The 15599-nt window shown below is 39.8% G+C and overlaps 2 protein-coding genes across 2 annotated transcripts; one reads left to right on the forward strand and one right to left on the reverse strand.

Annotated features, from left to right (window-relative positions):
* Positions 1 to 3846: 3846 nt before the first annotated feature.
* Positions 3847 to 5126, forward strand: LOC104955221 (gap junction alpha-8 protein). The gene has a single exon (XM_010782486.1). It carries the CDS (start codon positions 3869 to 3871, stop codon positions 5114 to 5116), a length of 1248 nt encoding a protein of 415 aa, XP_010780788.1. The 5' UTR covers positions 3847 to 3868; the 3' UTR covers positions 5117 to 5126.
* Positions 5127 to 11943: 6817 nt separating this feature from the next.
* Positions 11944 to 15479, reverse strand: LOC104955427 (FERM domain-containing protein 4B). The gene is made up of 7 exons (XM_010782754.1): positions 15473 to 15479; positions 15041 to 15182; positions 14347 to 14412; positions 13988 to 14045; positions 13815 to 13901; positions 12323 to 12399; positions 11944 to 12121 (listed from the first exon to the last, which is right to left on the reverse strand). Exons 1-7 carry the CDS (start codon positions 15477 to 15479, stop codon positions 11944 to 11946), a joined length of 615 nt encoding a protein of 204 aa, XP_010781056.1.
* Between the last annotated feature and the right edge of the window lie 120 nt (positions 15480 to 15599).

Raw genomic sequence — 15599 nt, forward strand, 5'->3', positions numbered from 1 at the left:
CTTAGCATGCAAGCGTCCTCTATACCAACACACTGCTCTTTAAAGGGAGTCCCCTGGTCCCCCTGCTAAGTGGATACACCCTGATGCCTCCACAGAGTTTGAACATGGCTTCTACCCTCCGACCCACCGGCCCATGTGGCATCCGGGGCAAAGGAGAGCGAGTATTATGGCTTTTTTGGTTGGAGGACATTTTTATATGAGAAAATATCAATGCTCCTGGATATATGGACACTAGTTATGAACATATACACTGATGCTCCAGGACATCATGTGATTCAGAATGTAGTAAATGATTTGAGGACATTTAACAAGATGGTGCCTCGCACCATTTTTTTTGCTCTAGGATTACATCATACATTTGTAAAAAAGCTGTGGGATCAGTGAAGCTCAGCTCACCAACCAACAGAACAGAGAGCAGACATCAAGAGGTGGACTTTCTAGTTCACCAGCCCAGTGATGTCACCCAGGACAGAGAACGCTATTGGTCGAGAGGCAGCGAGGGTTGGACGCAATAAGATGGGCAGAGTGGAGATATATCCATAAAAGGAGTGATGACTTCTGGATTTATGATTGTTGATTTGAACCATTGATAGATGATACATGGTGGCCTGGAGTGTGAGGTTACTTCCATTGTACATATATATTGAAAAAAATAAAAGATGCTGTATTGCTTTATTTCCCTTTTTATTTATATTTAAATGTTACTATTACCTGTACTTTAACTCAAATCATGTAGCTTTCTTTAAACTGAATGAGGACAGTGGGTCATACCTCCTTGAACTTATATTTGTCCACTTTCACAAGTTTCCCATTGAAGGAAATTCTTGGGAGTTTGAAACAATTGTGGAACCTGGAACTTAGCTTGTGTAATGGGAAATGACCTGTTTGACATAGTGTGTGTTTCAGACAGCCTTGGAATCGTTAACTTCCTTCCCTTTTATTTGTGGTTTTTCAACAGTGTGGAGATAAGACGAAATAAAAGTTAAAAAAAAGTGCACAAAGTGTTGAAATTCATAAGGTACACGTTATATTTATTAAATATGCACACTTTTGTTAAATTAGATTCAAATAGTATCCTATGTATTGTTTATCACTTATGTTATGATATAAATGTATTCTATTTAATCGTTATAGTATTTAACTCGTTTTTATCTCGTGAAAACACATTTTGACAACCACATCTGCCTGATACAAAAAGCCAAATGTTTCAGTTTAAAGTGACATTAGTGTAACAACTCAGACTAAGCAGGCTGTACTGTATACATATTGAAGTATTCCCATAAAGGTAGCAACTTTCAAAACTAAACCACCTGTCTGACCATTTCATTTACAGTATTTTATCAGCAGAGATTTGTCCTCAGTGGGCAGGAGATGTTTAATACTTCCGTTTAAATCATTTTACCAGAGATGTTTTTATTGGGAAAATTGTATTTTATATGATACATATTTTTGTATGATTTTTATTATAAGTTTGGTCATCCTTCCAGCCTAAATGTTTAATTTAGTTTAAAAAAAAAAATGTTTTAGACATTTGATATATTTAGATTTGTTTCAAACATAGGTGTGAAAAGAATTTAAACAAAAATAAAATTAGGTGAAATATGGTAAATATGAGTCACCAGTTAAGAGTTGAACATAAAACAGTAACGACGCTACCTAATACAACCCAATTGGGACCTTTTAAAATTATACACACTATTATTACACATCAGTATAAAATATGATATAAATAGACATTATCAAGCATTATGATTTTATTTAGTATAATGAGCCACAGTTATAGCAAATAACTGAGTTGAACGAAGTTTCATGTTTTTTATATACTGAGAAAAAACGATATTTAGAGAGTTCTTTAGGCTCTGCAGTAGCTCTCACTCTGTTCAAACAGCAGTGCTATGATTTTAGAGATCAAAGACTGCTGCTAGATGTTTTTCTTCCCTGAGCTGTGAAAGTTTGACCAACCTCAATAATAGGGAGGTTTCAGCGTGCGCTTTCACTCAATGGTTCACATTCTTCACATTCCAGCCAAGTGACACAGATATGATGATACACGCACACATGAACACCGAGGCGGACTCTGTTATCCACCATTTAAAAATGTTAGTTTGATAACACTACTGATTGTCAAGCGATGCTTCTCTGTAAATTAATCCAGATGCTAAATGTTTAAAAGCACGTCAAATGAGATACATGTATTTGTATAACAGCAAAAGCATCTAAATAGTTTAAATACGATTAAAAACAAATAAACGAGAATATATATGAATATTAAAAACTAGTTTGACTGCAAATTAGGATATAGCTCATCAAAGTTAAGAACTGGTATTCTTCCTTTGGCTGTTGAGGTTTACAGATCGAGAAAAACGTTTACACTGCATATCAGAAATCAAATGTGTTTCTTGAGACAGCTCAGTTAATACAGTATCTGGTGTAGGGATGATACAAAATGTGCCACTGTTGCTTATCATTTTGATATACTAGCTTTCTCTCAATAGCTTTGGAAAGTGGCAAGATGGCCTTTTTCATTAGTATTTACTCTGATTTCTCCAGAGTTACTAAAATATTTTATATGTGAATTGTGTTTTTTTGTTATTTTTTTACTTCTATAGTATCACTGTGAAGTGCATAGGTCTGGATCATGCTTGTATGTATTTGTGAATGGGTAAATTGAATAAATTAAATTAAATAAGAAATAAATGGCGACCACTTTGTCTTAACAAAACCAGACACTAATTTTCAAGACTAAACATTATTAGAGCATCATCTTTTTTTCTTATCCAAAATTGAAATGACCTCCTGCTCTCTGCATTGAGTGGCTGTGTAAACAACATGTCCAAAGTAAATCCAAGAGGACATAAACTCTCCCTCCCCGGGCTGATAGTTTGTCGCTGACCTGCCTCTCTGCTCTAATGTTAGGCATAGCAGTGCAGCTGAAGGCACATCAGCTGCTGTTGTTGTTTTATCCAATGTATCTATGCATCTACATACATATGTGTGAGGAAATGCGTGCATGGAGCTGCTCTGCTGTGGACTCGGTGGCCTGTACAGTGTCCATGTTGGTGTGGGAGCCTGAGGCCTGCTCCCATACATCCCCGCTCTGGCTCTGTTGATCCTATTGTCTCCTGCGTCACCACACGTCGCCCGGCAAATAAAGGCCGTCTGGCTCCAAGCTTAAATATTGCAGCAAACTAAAAACCAACCATCAGAGCCGATTCATTCACATCTGCTCAGTGGGGCGACAAGGACGGGGCTTTAGGTGGGAAAGAGGGCAGAACAAAGTTCACTTTTCCCTGCCGGGTGCCAAGAGAACGGGACAGGACTCAACTTCTGCCGGAGCCGCAGCTGTGGCAAGTTGCCCATTTGATTACATTTAACCTATATCATACCTTACAGAAGAAGGGACTGTTTGTCATTTATTGATCTCTTTTCATAGTTTTTTTTATTTGGCCTTTTTGGGTGGATTTTTTAAAAGAGCTAGAGCCAGCTGTTTTTTGGTTTCTCTCTTATTGCTCGAAATAGTAAATTGTGTTTACATTGAGTATAAGTAGCCTTCCAAATCAATGCAACGCCTAAATGTTAATGTTTAATCGAGCTTTTGCCCAAAAATAAATTGTATCTAAAAAAATTGACATGAAAACCACTTTTTAAAAGTTTTAAACTTTTTCGGTATATTAATAGAATCACGTATCGTCGAATAAAACTAAGTAAAGAGTTTGATTTGACAAGTTTGACTTTTCCTACATTCCTTACTTTTGGCCCTCTCTGTCCCCTCCCTCTCTCTGACCTGCCTGCCCCACCCTCCCTGTTTTTCTCACCCTCTGTGTCCCTTCCTACCCCACCCTTCATTCTGCAGTGCTACGGACCGATCATGGGTGACTGGAGCTTTCTGGGTAATATTTTAGAGGAAGTTAACGAGCACTCTACGGTGATCGGCCGGGTGTGGCTCACGGTGCTCTTCATCTTCCGTATCCTCATCCTGGGCACGGCGGCGGAGTTCGTGTGGGGCGATGAGCAGTCTGACTACGTCTGCAACACACAGCAGCCTGGGTGTGAGAACGTGTGCTACGACGAGGCCTTCCCCATCTCCCACATCCGCCTGTGGGTGCTGCAGATCATCTTTGTTTCCACACCGTCTCTGGTGTACGTGGGTCACGCTGTGCACCATGTCCACATGGAGGAGAAACGAAAAGAGCGTGAGGATGCAGAACTTAGCCGGCAGCAGGAGCTGAGCGAGGAGCGTCTCCCTCTGGCCCCCGACCAGGGGAGTGTCCGCACCACCAAGGAGACCAGCACCAAGGGGAGCAAGAAGTTCAGGCTAGAGGGCACCCTGCTGAGGACCTACATCTGCCACATCATCTTCAAGACACTGTTCGAGGTGGGCTTCGTGGTGGGCCAGTACTTCCTGTACGGCTTCCGCATCCTGCCGCTGTACAAGTGCAGCCGCTGGCCCTGCCCCAACACGGTGGACTGCTTCGTGTCCCGCCCCACGGAGAAGACCGTCTTCATCATCTTCATGTTGGCTGTGGCCTGCGTCTCTCTCTTCCTCAACTTTGTGGAGATCAGTCACCTGGGCCTGAAGAAGATCCGCTTTGTCTTTCGCAAGCCGGCCCCGTCCCCTGCCCTAGGCGAGGGATCGGCCCCGCTGCCGCTACAAGGGAAGAGCCTGCCCCCCCTGGCTGTGCCCTCCCTGCAGAGGGCCAAAGGTTACAGGTTGCTGGAGGAGGAGAAAGTTCCCATTTCTCACCTCTACCCGCTGGCTGAAGTGGGCATGGAGGCTGGCAGAGGGGCCCCACCCTTCCCGGGGCTAGAGGAGAAGGCGGAGGAGGTGGTGCCCATGGGGGTCATCTCTAAGGTGTATGACGAGACTCTGCCCTCCTACGCCCAGACCACGGAGACAGCGGGGGTGACTTTACACGAGGAAGAGGTCGAGGAGGAGCAGCCCAAAGAGGTGGATGCCGAGAGAGTGGAGAAGGTTGTGGATGAGGATGTGGAGGTAGAGGGGGTAACTCCAGCCGAGGCAGAGATGGAGGCCACGGATACGATAGAAGACACCAGACCGCTGAGCCGACTGAGCAAAGCCAGCAGCAGGGCCAGGTCAGACGATCTCACCGTATGAACCCCTGAGAGAGAGCGCATGTACACCTGCACACACCCAATGTTCAGCATAAGAGAGAGCACACACACATTAAACTCAAGACAATGCACACTCTTGAACAAGCAGGTCAAAAACCGATGGATGAAAAACATAATCAACAGGGATAGATTAAAACGTTTAGGACACTGGCATCAATTCAACAAGGCGATACAAAATCTGCGTGTTTGTGATAAAAATGAAATATAAAAAGTAGAGGTTAAAGTTGGGAGGAGTAGGTTTTTTATTAAGTGTGTTCTTATATTTAAAAAAATGTGGAAAGGACACATGCAGGGGGGAAATGTTTTTACTTGATGAAAATCCATGTTCAATTTTTAGAAACATCTTTTTCTATTGAAAGAGTTTTAATCATATACGATGGAGGATCAGACATTTTTACAGGGGGTTTGAGTAGATAGGGGGAAGAGAGTTATAATATACTTGTGTGTCTGCAAATCAGTAATTTCGCTGTAGTTAGGCACTGACGTTCATTCCCATTCAGACAGCGACATACTGCAAATGCAGCATATGGCTGCACACGGCACGGTGAAAGGGCTCTCACATACACAAATAACACAATTAAGCGCCGGTACATTAACAGGTACACAGCTCTTTGGGAAGAGGAAGAAAAGTCAATTTTCAGGTTGAGAAGAGCATACCTTCTTTTGCACATTCAGAGATTTAGACTCTGTGCAAGGCCTTTAACCCTCATAACACCTCATATGCATCCATTTACACAGGATTCTTTAAAGTGAAGAGAGATGTGCATCAACTTCAGAGCATTTCTCTCCTTTCCATGTTTATATACCAGGTAGCACAGCCAGAGCTGAGTTAGTGAGGAAAAACAACAAAAAAGACCACATGTTGAATGTCTTTTTCAATGTGATTCTGCATCTCTTCATTTGAGATTTGCTTATGTGTTGTTTTCTTTAAGTAGAACTGTGAACTGTGATATAAGTTGTCCATGGCAGAGAGCGGGGCTCATTTTGCCCTATCAGAGAATGAACTATAGCAGCAACCTCAGGCCAAATCCTCTCTTTTCGTTCTGTACAAACAGGCGTCCGGGCGATAAAGATCATGCAGCATCAGCACAAAGTATTGTTGGAGGCCAGACAATAAAAGAAACCGCGCTCATCAATGAAAACAAGCATCCTTGACCCGGCTTTGAAAAAAATCTTTTTACTTGATTTTAAGTGAACATAGCAGGTCTTTACCCCACAAGAAAATAACAAAACTGATGACATGCTTTCCAAATCAAAGACAAACAAACAAATAGGGGCAACTCCCTCTGTACATAACGCCCCATCCTATGTCTGATAATGTACATAACAACAGCTGTTTTCAGTTTTGTCGATTTTTAGAGGAATCACAGAGGAATTGTAAAATCCCACGCTGTGGTGTCATGCATTTATCTGAGTAAAGATTAATTTATTTTCAAATCATTGGCAAGTGCTTTAATACAAAAGGTGTTAAGCTTTAAAATATGCCTTAGGTTTATCACCAATCTTACGCTCACATTCTCTGGCTTTGTTTATTCAAACAGCTGCCACTGTATGATTTACTGTGCCTTATCTGTAAATGTAAATTCTCTAATGTTGTAAGATTGTAGCAAGTGCTTATTTTGCTCTGGGACCTCTGTGAATTTTATGTTTTATTTGCTTTTTTTATTTTCTATTTTAGTTCAATTTTGTATACACCCCAATTAGCACACACATTAAACATGACTTCATTATGCAGCAAAGTAGGCTATTTAAAGTATTGACATTTTAGGCATACAGGTGCATGTTAGCGGACATGAACACATTCACACAGGAAAGTCTTACACGCATACCTTTGTATGCACAGACACACACACACAGACACTGTGTTGGTTTTGGGGGTATGATCAAATGGCTCTAAAGAAACTCAGAGAGAAGGCAACTTTGACCCCATTGTGACCCCCGACCATCGTTTTGCTTGCTTCCCATGATCCAATGCTGTGAAATCAAAAAGAGCCTTTGAAGAATCAACAAATTGTTGTTAAACATATTTAAACATTTAACAGTTAGAGCATCATGCTGGTCCTTGTGTACGATCGATATCACTGGTAATGTATGATTTTTTGTATTGTAAGACTGTTGCATTGCCTGTATGTTTGTAAGAAGACATGATTAATCTTTGAAAAGAACAAAAACAACTTTTTACTAACTTGTAGTCTTCTTTGCTGATAGATGTGTGGCAGTATCTTTTTTGGAATGTGAACCAACCCAATAAAAAGTCACACGTGGTCAAGAAGTGTTGTGTTGTGTTGTTTCTCAGCAAAGTTAACTCAAACACACACACACACACACACACACACACACACACACACACACACACACACACACACACACACACACACACACACACACAATAATAATGCAGAGCTAGACTTATAATTAACACAAGGAAGTAACAATGCTGTATAGTCATGGGGTTTTGAACTGTGGCTTTATTAAAGATTGGTAGGAAGAAACATTTATAGGCATTTGCACACAACTTCATGGCAGTTTAGACTTTTTAGTTTTTAATCCATGCACACACTCATACACACATACACACAGTGTGACTAATAGACTAATAGAAGCACCGAGATCTTTAAGTTATGTGAAACACACAGTGTAGATATATTTTGCTGGAAGAAAAAAGTAAAAATGTGTGCAGAGAAATAGCATCAAAATGTGCTTAGAGTACCAAAAGTAGTAATACATCATAATTCTTGGTGCATTATTGTGTAAGCATCATTAATATTGCAGTGGGGGACATTTGTTATACTTTTAGGTAAACTCTGTATTAATACATATTAATAATCTCATGTTATCTAAACCTAAAATAATGCATGTTAGGTGTTGTGATTGTATTTTGATGAATTATCAGGTAACTAAAGCAGTCACATACATTTAGTGGAGTATTGGTAGCAGTATAATACAGGAGTAGTGGTATAAAGTACATAGCATAATATAACTCAAAGAAAGTACCTGATAATTCTAACTAAGTACTCAGTTAACTACTTGAGTAATGTACTCAGTTACCTTCCAGCACAGACTTCTACTCATCTGTAGCTCTCTAAAGATGTTGCTATTAACTAGTTTGGTTTTAGGAAATGAGCACACTGATATTATTTAGTCACAGACAGAAATGATAACATGACAGACGAGCAGTGGTGTAAAGTAACTAAGTACATTGTTCTCAAGTACTTGAGTACAATGTTGAGGTAGCCGTACATTTCTTTAGTATTTTAATGTTGTTTCTACTTCTACCCTCCTACAATTCAGACGTAAATATTATACTTTTACTCCACTATATTTATTTAATAGCTTTAGTTATTTTACAGATTTGGATTAATGTTCGGAAATATAATCAACATTTAAATAAGACTTTAATTTCACCTGGAGTAAATCCACAAGCTACCCTGCAGTATAACAAGTCATTAAAACTAGCTGCACCTTTACCAGCTTTGATACCACTTTAATGATCAATAATTATAATCAAAACGTATAATATATATTATTCTGAAATGGGCCAATCTGCATAATGAGTACTTTTACTTTTGGTAATTGGTAGTATATTTTGATGCTAATACTTTTGTACTTTTCCTTGAGTAACCTCTTGAATGCAGGACTTTTACTTGTAACAGAGCATTCCTACAATCTGGTACTTTTACATTTCCATTTGATCTAGTCTGCATGTCTTTGGACTGTGGGAGAAATCTAATGTAAGCAAAGGGAGAGCGTTTATCACACTTTGGATTTGTAACAGCGATAACGCATGCTCCACCGGGACTAAAAGTAACAAAAATAAGAGCATAGAGGTTTATTTTGCCTATCGCCACTATGGGGCAGCACTGTAAAACATATTTATATTCCTAGACGAGTCATTCTCGGCTGGTTTTAAAAGTTACAGTTTTTCTCTGAATGCTTGAACACTCCTGGGATCCCTGAAGCACTATCTCTGAAAACATTTAAACTTGTCGCCATGACATTTATCAAGTGCGTCACATCAGGCAAGTTATCTGCTCTAAACAGAGTTTGCAAAGTAATACACTTAAAGCTGATACCATTAGACTGTCTTTGCTACACTATCTGCAAATTGCACATTCCAAAGCACTATAAACATGCAAAATAAACAACTAAGCATGTTATTTAGGCACCAATGGAAACCAATATCTATTGCCCTTTTGGTGTTTTATTGATAGTGTATTATGTTTGGAATACACATCAATACTCTGAAAATGTGGACAACTGTGTGTGTAGTTGAGTTCACAATATGTAGCAAACTGCTATGCCCGGCACACAGGAAAAGCAAAAGCCAAAAGCAGCTGCCACATGTAAACTACTGTTGGTGCTTCCTGTGCTTATTCCAATGATGGATCGTGTGCTCTTTATCGACGCAAAAACACAAAAGAGTTAGGGGAATAGTTTGCTTTCAAGAATGTATAGAGATTTCCTCAAGTAGTCTACTCAGAAAAGGAGCACACAGGGACAAAGTAAGATCTAAGCTTTGGGTTATTTTTGTTTCTGGCCGAGCGACAAGTTAAACCCCGTGATCACTGCCCTCTAATCTTTGGTTTGACGCAGCCTTTTTCTTCAAGATTGAGCCTCCAGCAAACTAAATATATAGCTGGAATGTGTCAACTATTGAGTTAATGGAATTTAGCAAAAATGTTAAAACACACTTCACTATGCATGGCCGGAGCACCATCTAAGGTCATTAATGTGAGAGGCCTCTCAAGGTTTGTTTTGGAGTTTTGACTCAGTCAACCAAAAACTTCTGCTGAAGTCATTTCTGAGAAAAGCCCTTGAACCAACCTGTTCTCCATGACCCGCAGGGAACTTTGGGCTGGCATGATAAATCACTTAGACATATCAGCTTCTAAAGGGACACACATATCTATTTCTTTTCTTGTCAAACTAGGGTTGAAAGTTCAGTACATTTCATGTGTATCGGACAATGAAGTGCTGTGCGGTCCATTGGGAGGGAGAAAACGTCTTATGTTCACTGTTCCTTTGTCAAGTAGTAGTAATCAAGTAGTAGCTAAGATTTAACTAAATGAAATCACCATATTGTCCAAATTCCATTCTTTTATGTAACAAATGTGTCTTGGATAGATTTATAACTTGAATTCTAAAGTAAAGGCAACTCAACATTTTAATAGTTGTTCAATAGGTTTTTTTTAAAATGTATTTGTATTAGATGTGAAAAAAACATTCTTATAAAAAGGTACATTTCCTTTTTAAACAGGTTTACTTTAGACATCAAGATGGCTGACTCATTATTTCCTGTTAGAGGAAAACATATGATGGTGACAGATGAAAATGTATAAACAGGATGTAGTAATAAACACCGGTTGATAACAGACCTCTTCACTTGTTTCACTTCTGCATGGGAGTATGTGAAAGACAGGGACTGAAATCCGTTCGATAAAAGAGGACTTCGGAGTACTGTGCAAGTGGAAGGATATCGTGATGGTAAACCGACTGAATCAAGACTACAGGCTGTCATTATTCACAATGAAAGGGATCCTTTGAGTTTCTTCTTGAGCTGAGAGGGTGTGTCAAATAAGGAACGCCAGCAGGCCAGTTGCTTGGATACATTTACATTACGGAAAAAAAAAACATGGTGATTAACTGCTGTAATCGTATTTTAAGGGTCTGGGTGTCAGCCTGTTGTGACTTGGGTTTTTGACTTCACTGTGGCCTCACCTGCTTAAGAGTGTCCTGCAGAAACCCCAAACAACCTTGGACAGAGAGCATTACGGTGGAGTGGTGACTTCTTATTGGTGCACTTCAGCTTTTAAAGGGGACCTATCATGCAAAATGCACTTTTTTATGTCTTTTATACATAAATATGTGTCCCCGGTGTGTCAGGGAATTCAAGCAGCGTCAGAAAACAAAACCCTCTCTCTTTTCCTCTGTACCCAAATCTCTAAAAACGGGGGTACAACGGAGCTGATCCAGATTTGCGTCCGATATGACGTAATATGGACCCACGGCACTATCAGAAACGTTGCTATCAGAAACAATGCCCAACGTGTATTTGAAGTAATATGGCCTTTGTTTACATTAGCAAGCATTGCTAACACACAGAGCTAACCTGTACTGGAGAGAGTATGTGTAAAAAAGCAGGAAATAAAAAAAGGAACTCACCTTGTGGTAAACCCGCAAGAGAAAAAGCATTTGAGCTCCATACTGCTTCAGAAATAATATTTCTGAAGCAGTATGGAGCTCAAATGCTTTTTCTCTTGCGGGTTTACCACAAGGTGAGTTCCTTTTTTTATTTCCTGCTTTTTTACACATACTCTCNTGGCACGACGGCTATTGGGCCAACTCCACCAATCAGGAGGAGACAGCCACGGACATTGCCGTTCGAAAGCGCTGGAGACGCTGTAGTACATATGCCAGGCCTGTAGATGGTGCTGTTCTCACAGAATCAGCCCATGCAAAGACAGTGTTAAATTGAGCGAAATGAGGAATGGCTAAAATGCATGATCTGTTTGGTATTTTGAAAAATAAAAAGTATAAATATGCCTTATATAGGTATGGTCCTACACTATATTATTCAAATATAGCATGATAGGTCCATAAGGCATATTTATACTTTTTATTTTTCAAAATACCAAACAGATCATGCANATGTTTGTGATGCAGCAGCATAAAAAGACATGGCATTGTACAATAAAAATTCAAAGACAAGAAATAAACAAGAAAGTAGAAAATATACATACTGTATGCACCATAATGTATATTTGCACACAGTTTGCACCAAAGATTAGAGCCACAAATTGAAAGTCATTTTCAAATGTAATGAAGCAGTGACAGATGAATGACACTAACCTTGCTTTGCTTTCTGTCCAGGTAGAACTGGTGCTGGCTAATAGCCATGACCCATATGGTTTTGATCAAAGAATGGCTGGCATACCACGTGTGGATGAGTAGGCCCGTCTGCCCAAAGGTGCGCTTGGTTACTGCTCTCCTGTTGCAAGAAACACACCGGAAGAGGATTGAAGGTTGAGATTTTTTAACCAAATGTAACTAGAAGTAACATGGATATGACTGATCTCTTTAGATGCAGCTGAAGAGAAACACCTAATAAGAGACTAAACAACTGTAGGCAAAACAAGTGAATATTTGACTAAAAGCAGGTTAACAAAGAACTATCTCTCCTAATGCTTACCTGTGTGGATCATTCACTTCTACGGCAAATTTCTTCTCCCGGAAGTACAAGTTTTCCAGCTGCTTCCACTGATAAAGCTGGGGGTGAAAATAAAAAAGATCTCATTAGGAAAATGGAAGATATGCTCGCCTCGGTAGTTCTCAAACTGAAATGTAGAGGAGTGGGTAAGGTACAATGGCTTTAAAATGTATCTTTGTGTGCCTAACGTCCTGGTGAATATTCATAGTTTATTTCTAAACAATCAGTAGCATGACTGCAATAAAACTGTTAGAAAGACTAGTGAATGCAGGTGTTTTCGCTCAGCCACAATCATTTAAAAAGCCAGACCGTAATATAAACTGTCATTACGGTCTGTGCCTCCTGGCATGCACAGTCTGCAATAATGCAGGTGTTAGACAGCAAAGAATGCCACAAGGGGACATTAGGCAAAAACTCATCGCAGTATACAGCTCTTTCCATGGCTCATCGCGTCTATCCCTGTGTAACCCAGGTGTTCCCTGAACACAGCCAGATATGAACAGCCTGTTCGGGTCAGTGACTCACTGTGTGTCTGGGAAATTAAACACTACCAGCACGCAGAAAACAATACAGCATGCGGCTGCTTTGAGAAATATATTGTATCACAATGCTGCTACATGCTAAACACGCAGTAACAATTAACACAAATCCAGTGTTACTATTAGAATTTGAAAGATTGACTGTTGATTCAATATTTAAATGACCATACAAATGTTATTTTAAGGAAAGCTCAGTCTATTTACAGTACTACTTTAAACCCAGCAAAGAAGTATGCAGACTTACCAGTAAAACAGTCCTGTTTAAGTTATTAAATCCTTTGTTATCACCACAAACACACGCTTTGTTCCCTACTCCCTGTCACCTCCTGACTTGTCTCCTCAGGTATTCTCAGAGCATGCATTGTAACGCCTCATATCCTGCCCCTTTCCCTTTGACATCACCAACTCACTCCCTCCTCTTCTCTCCAAAGCACGCACCGCTGCCTTGCACAACTCTTTGGAAGAAGACAAAAATGGATTGCACCATGTCGAGCGATTACCAGACATGAACAGGAAGACTAGTAGATTTGTGTGAATTACACCCTGCAGATACCGGAGTAACAACATGGACATAGCAGATAGATCCCTCACATGGGTGTTTCTGCTATAAGCTAACATGCTAAAACGACACCAATGTATCGAGAAAAGCAGGTTCTTAGTATGAATCTCACACTTTATGCAAAAACACTCATTAAAGCAAACGGCTAGAGATCTCTAGATTTTGCCACAATTGTTCAAGTCTGGCCTCGTCTGCCGCCGCAGCTGAAGCCAATCGTTTGTTGGGGTAAAATAGATGATGCATGAATTTCGAGCCAGTGAATCACCGGGCTCAGCAGCAGAGCTTACCCCTGTGCTATCATGTCCACAGTCAGATCAGTGAAGCAGAGGAAAAGGAAAGCAGCCATTTTAGAGATGGAGCAGCAGGGAATGTTTACCTTTCGAGGTTTCAATTTATCCTGCAGGTCATACTGGCCGATGCCCTTATAGCTGATTCCAAGCCACCACGGGATCCCTTGTTTATCCTGTGAGGCAAGAGCACAGCTTGATGGTTGACTCAGTTTCAAGTGCAACAGCTGCCATTTCCCATTCATCACGGCGGAAGACCTACCTTCACTTCATAATAATGCACGCCATACGTGGGCAACGATTCCACTAACGTCAGATACCTAGAACAAAAACAATTGATGTTAAAACCACAGGCTAGAACAGCTGTATGGGGTTTACTTAGGACATGTGAAACGAAACTGGGTGTTTGACCTCAGTCCAGTAAATCAGTGGGATTCACTGAAGAGGAGCTATTGATTTCTATCAGATGATGAGAAAAGGAGTGCCGGAGAGACACAGAGAGAAGGGGGGCACTAATAGAGGTGAAGGGAAGATTAATGAACTTAAAGCCGAATACATCCATCATCTAATCACTGGTGTTGAACCATTTGCAGCAAATACACATTTTTCTTCAGTACTTACTGAACAATGGCCTTTCCTCGGGAGACTCCTTTCAGCTGTTTATAATGTTCGATTACTCGATCCTCACTGTCACATAAAGAAAACACAATTTCACACTTTAACACAGATGTAGCCCCGTAACTGACAACATGCAACACGGTCGTCAGAAACATAACTGAATGCATTGATAAATAATATAGTTAGTTAAATAGATTAAAACAAGATTTATACATTTTTATCAAACTCAAATCAGTTTTTTACAAAAATAATTAACGTTTTTTTAATTTAAATGTTCCTCTTCATCACCAATCCATCAATACATTGAAATCATACTTATTTGGTAAAATACTACATTAATCCCAGGGGGGAATTAGGTTTTAATGAAACAGTGCAAAGTTCTTGTAGCAGTCCTACATTTATCTTGCTTATTATATATTTTATCTCCTCTGAATTATGTGTTGTCTTGCCTCACACTGTGTGTAAAGGACTGTTTGGCCAGCTGGCTTACGTTAAACCCTACTAATTAAACATACGGAGCACTTTCAGCTAGTTAGCTCAATGGAGTTTACTTCCTCCATAAAACTGAACCTGCCATTGCATGTAATGTTAATCATCCATACACGTATTGCTTTAGTGATGAAGTGTAATCTACAGGCCTGCAATAAAAGACATTGTTATAGGCAAGATGTCAAATAAGCTTTTCAAAAAAGCGTACCAGTATGCAAACGACGGATGTTCCTTGAGGACTTTGGTGGGAAGAGTTGGTAGCTTCTTCAGTTCAGCTCGTGTGCTTTCATCACTAAAACAGGGAAGACAAATAGTTGTGAAAACTATTTGGGAAGTTGAGTGGACAATCCCTGTTTTGTTTTTTTGAAACTAGGCCATTACCTGTGATGTATGTAACAGCACATGTTAAGCGATTATATTAATATTCTGCAACTTTAAAACTTCTACTTCACTATATTTCAGAAGACATGTGTGAGCTTTTTCCTTCAGTGCATTTATCTGACAGCTGGACTTACTTTAAAGGTGACCTATCACTCAAAATACACTTTTGTACGTCTTTTATACATGAACATGTGTCCCCGGTGTTCCAGGGAACTCACCAAGTGTCAGAAAACACAACCCTCTCTATTTTCCTCCATACCGATCATTTTTTTTAAGTAAATGATCAGAATACTTTTCCCACCACAATCAATTACATGTGAGGTCAATTTCACTCTCTACATTGCCAGGAATATCCTTATAGTACGGCACTAGTTAGTCCTTTTCTT

The sequence above is a fragment of the Notothenia coriiceps genome, unplaced genomic scaffold, assembly GCF_000735185.1.
Source record: "Notothenia coriiceps isolate Sejong01 unplaced genomic scaffold, NC01 NC01_scaffold00024667, whole genome shotgun sequence".
NCBI lineage: Eukaryota > Metazoa > Chordata > Actinopteri > Perciformes > Nototheniidae > Notothenia > Notothenia coriiceps.

Bases quoted from the DNA above. Each gene is read 5' to 3' on its own strand.
- LOC104955221 (XM_010782486.1), top strand. From the start codon at position 3,869: ATGGGTGACTGGAGCTTTCTGGGTAATATTTTAGAGGAAGTTAACGAG.
- LOC104955427 (XM_010782754.1), bottom strand. The intron at 14,413-15,040 runs GTACGCTTTTTT...TTTATGTGACAG, and splicing joins CATCCGTCGTTTGCATACTG to TGAGGATCGAGTAATCGAAC. The intron at 14,046-14,346 runs GTAAGTACTGAA...TTTTTGTTCTAG, and splicing joins CGAGGAAAGGCCATTGTTCA to GTATCTGACGTTAGTGGAAT.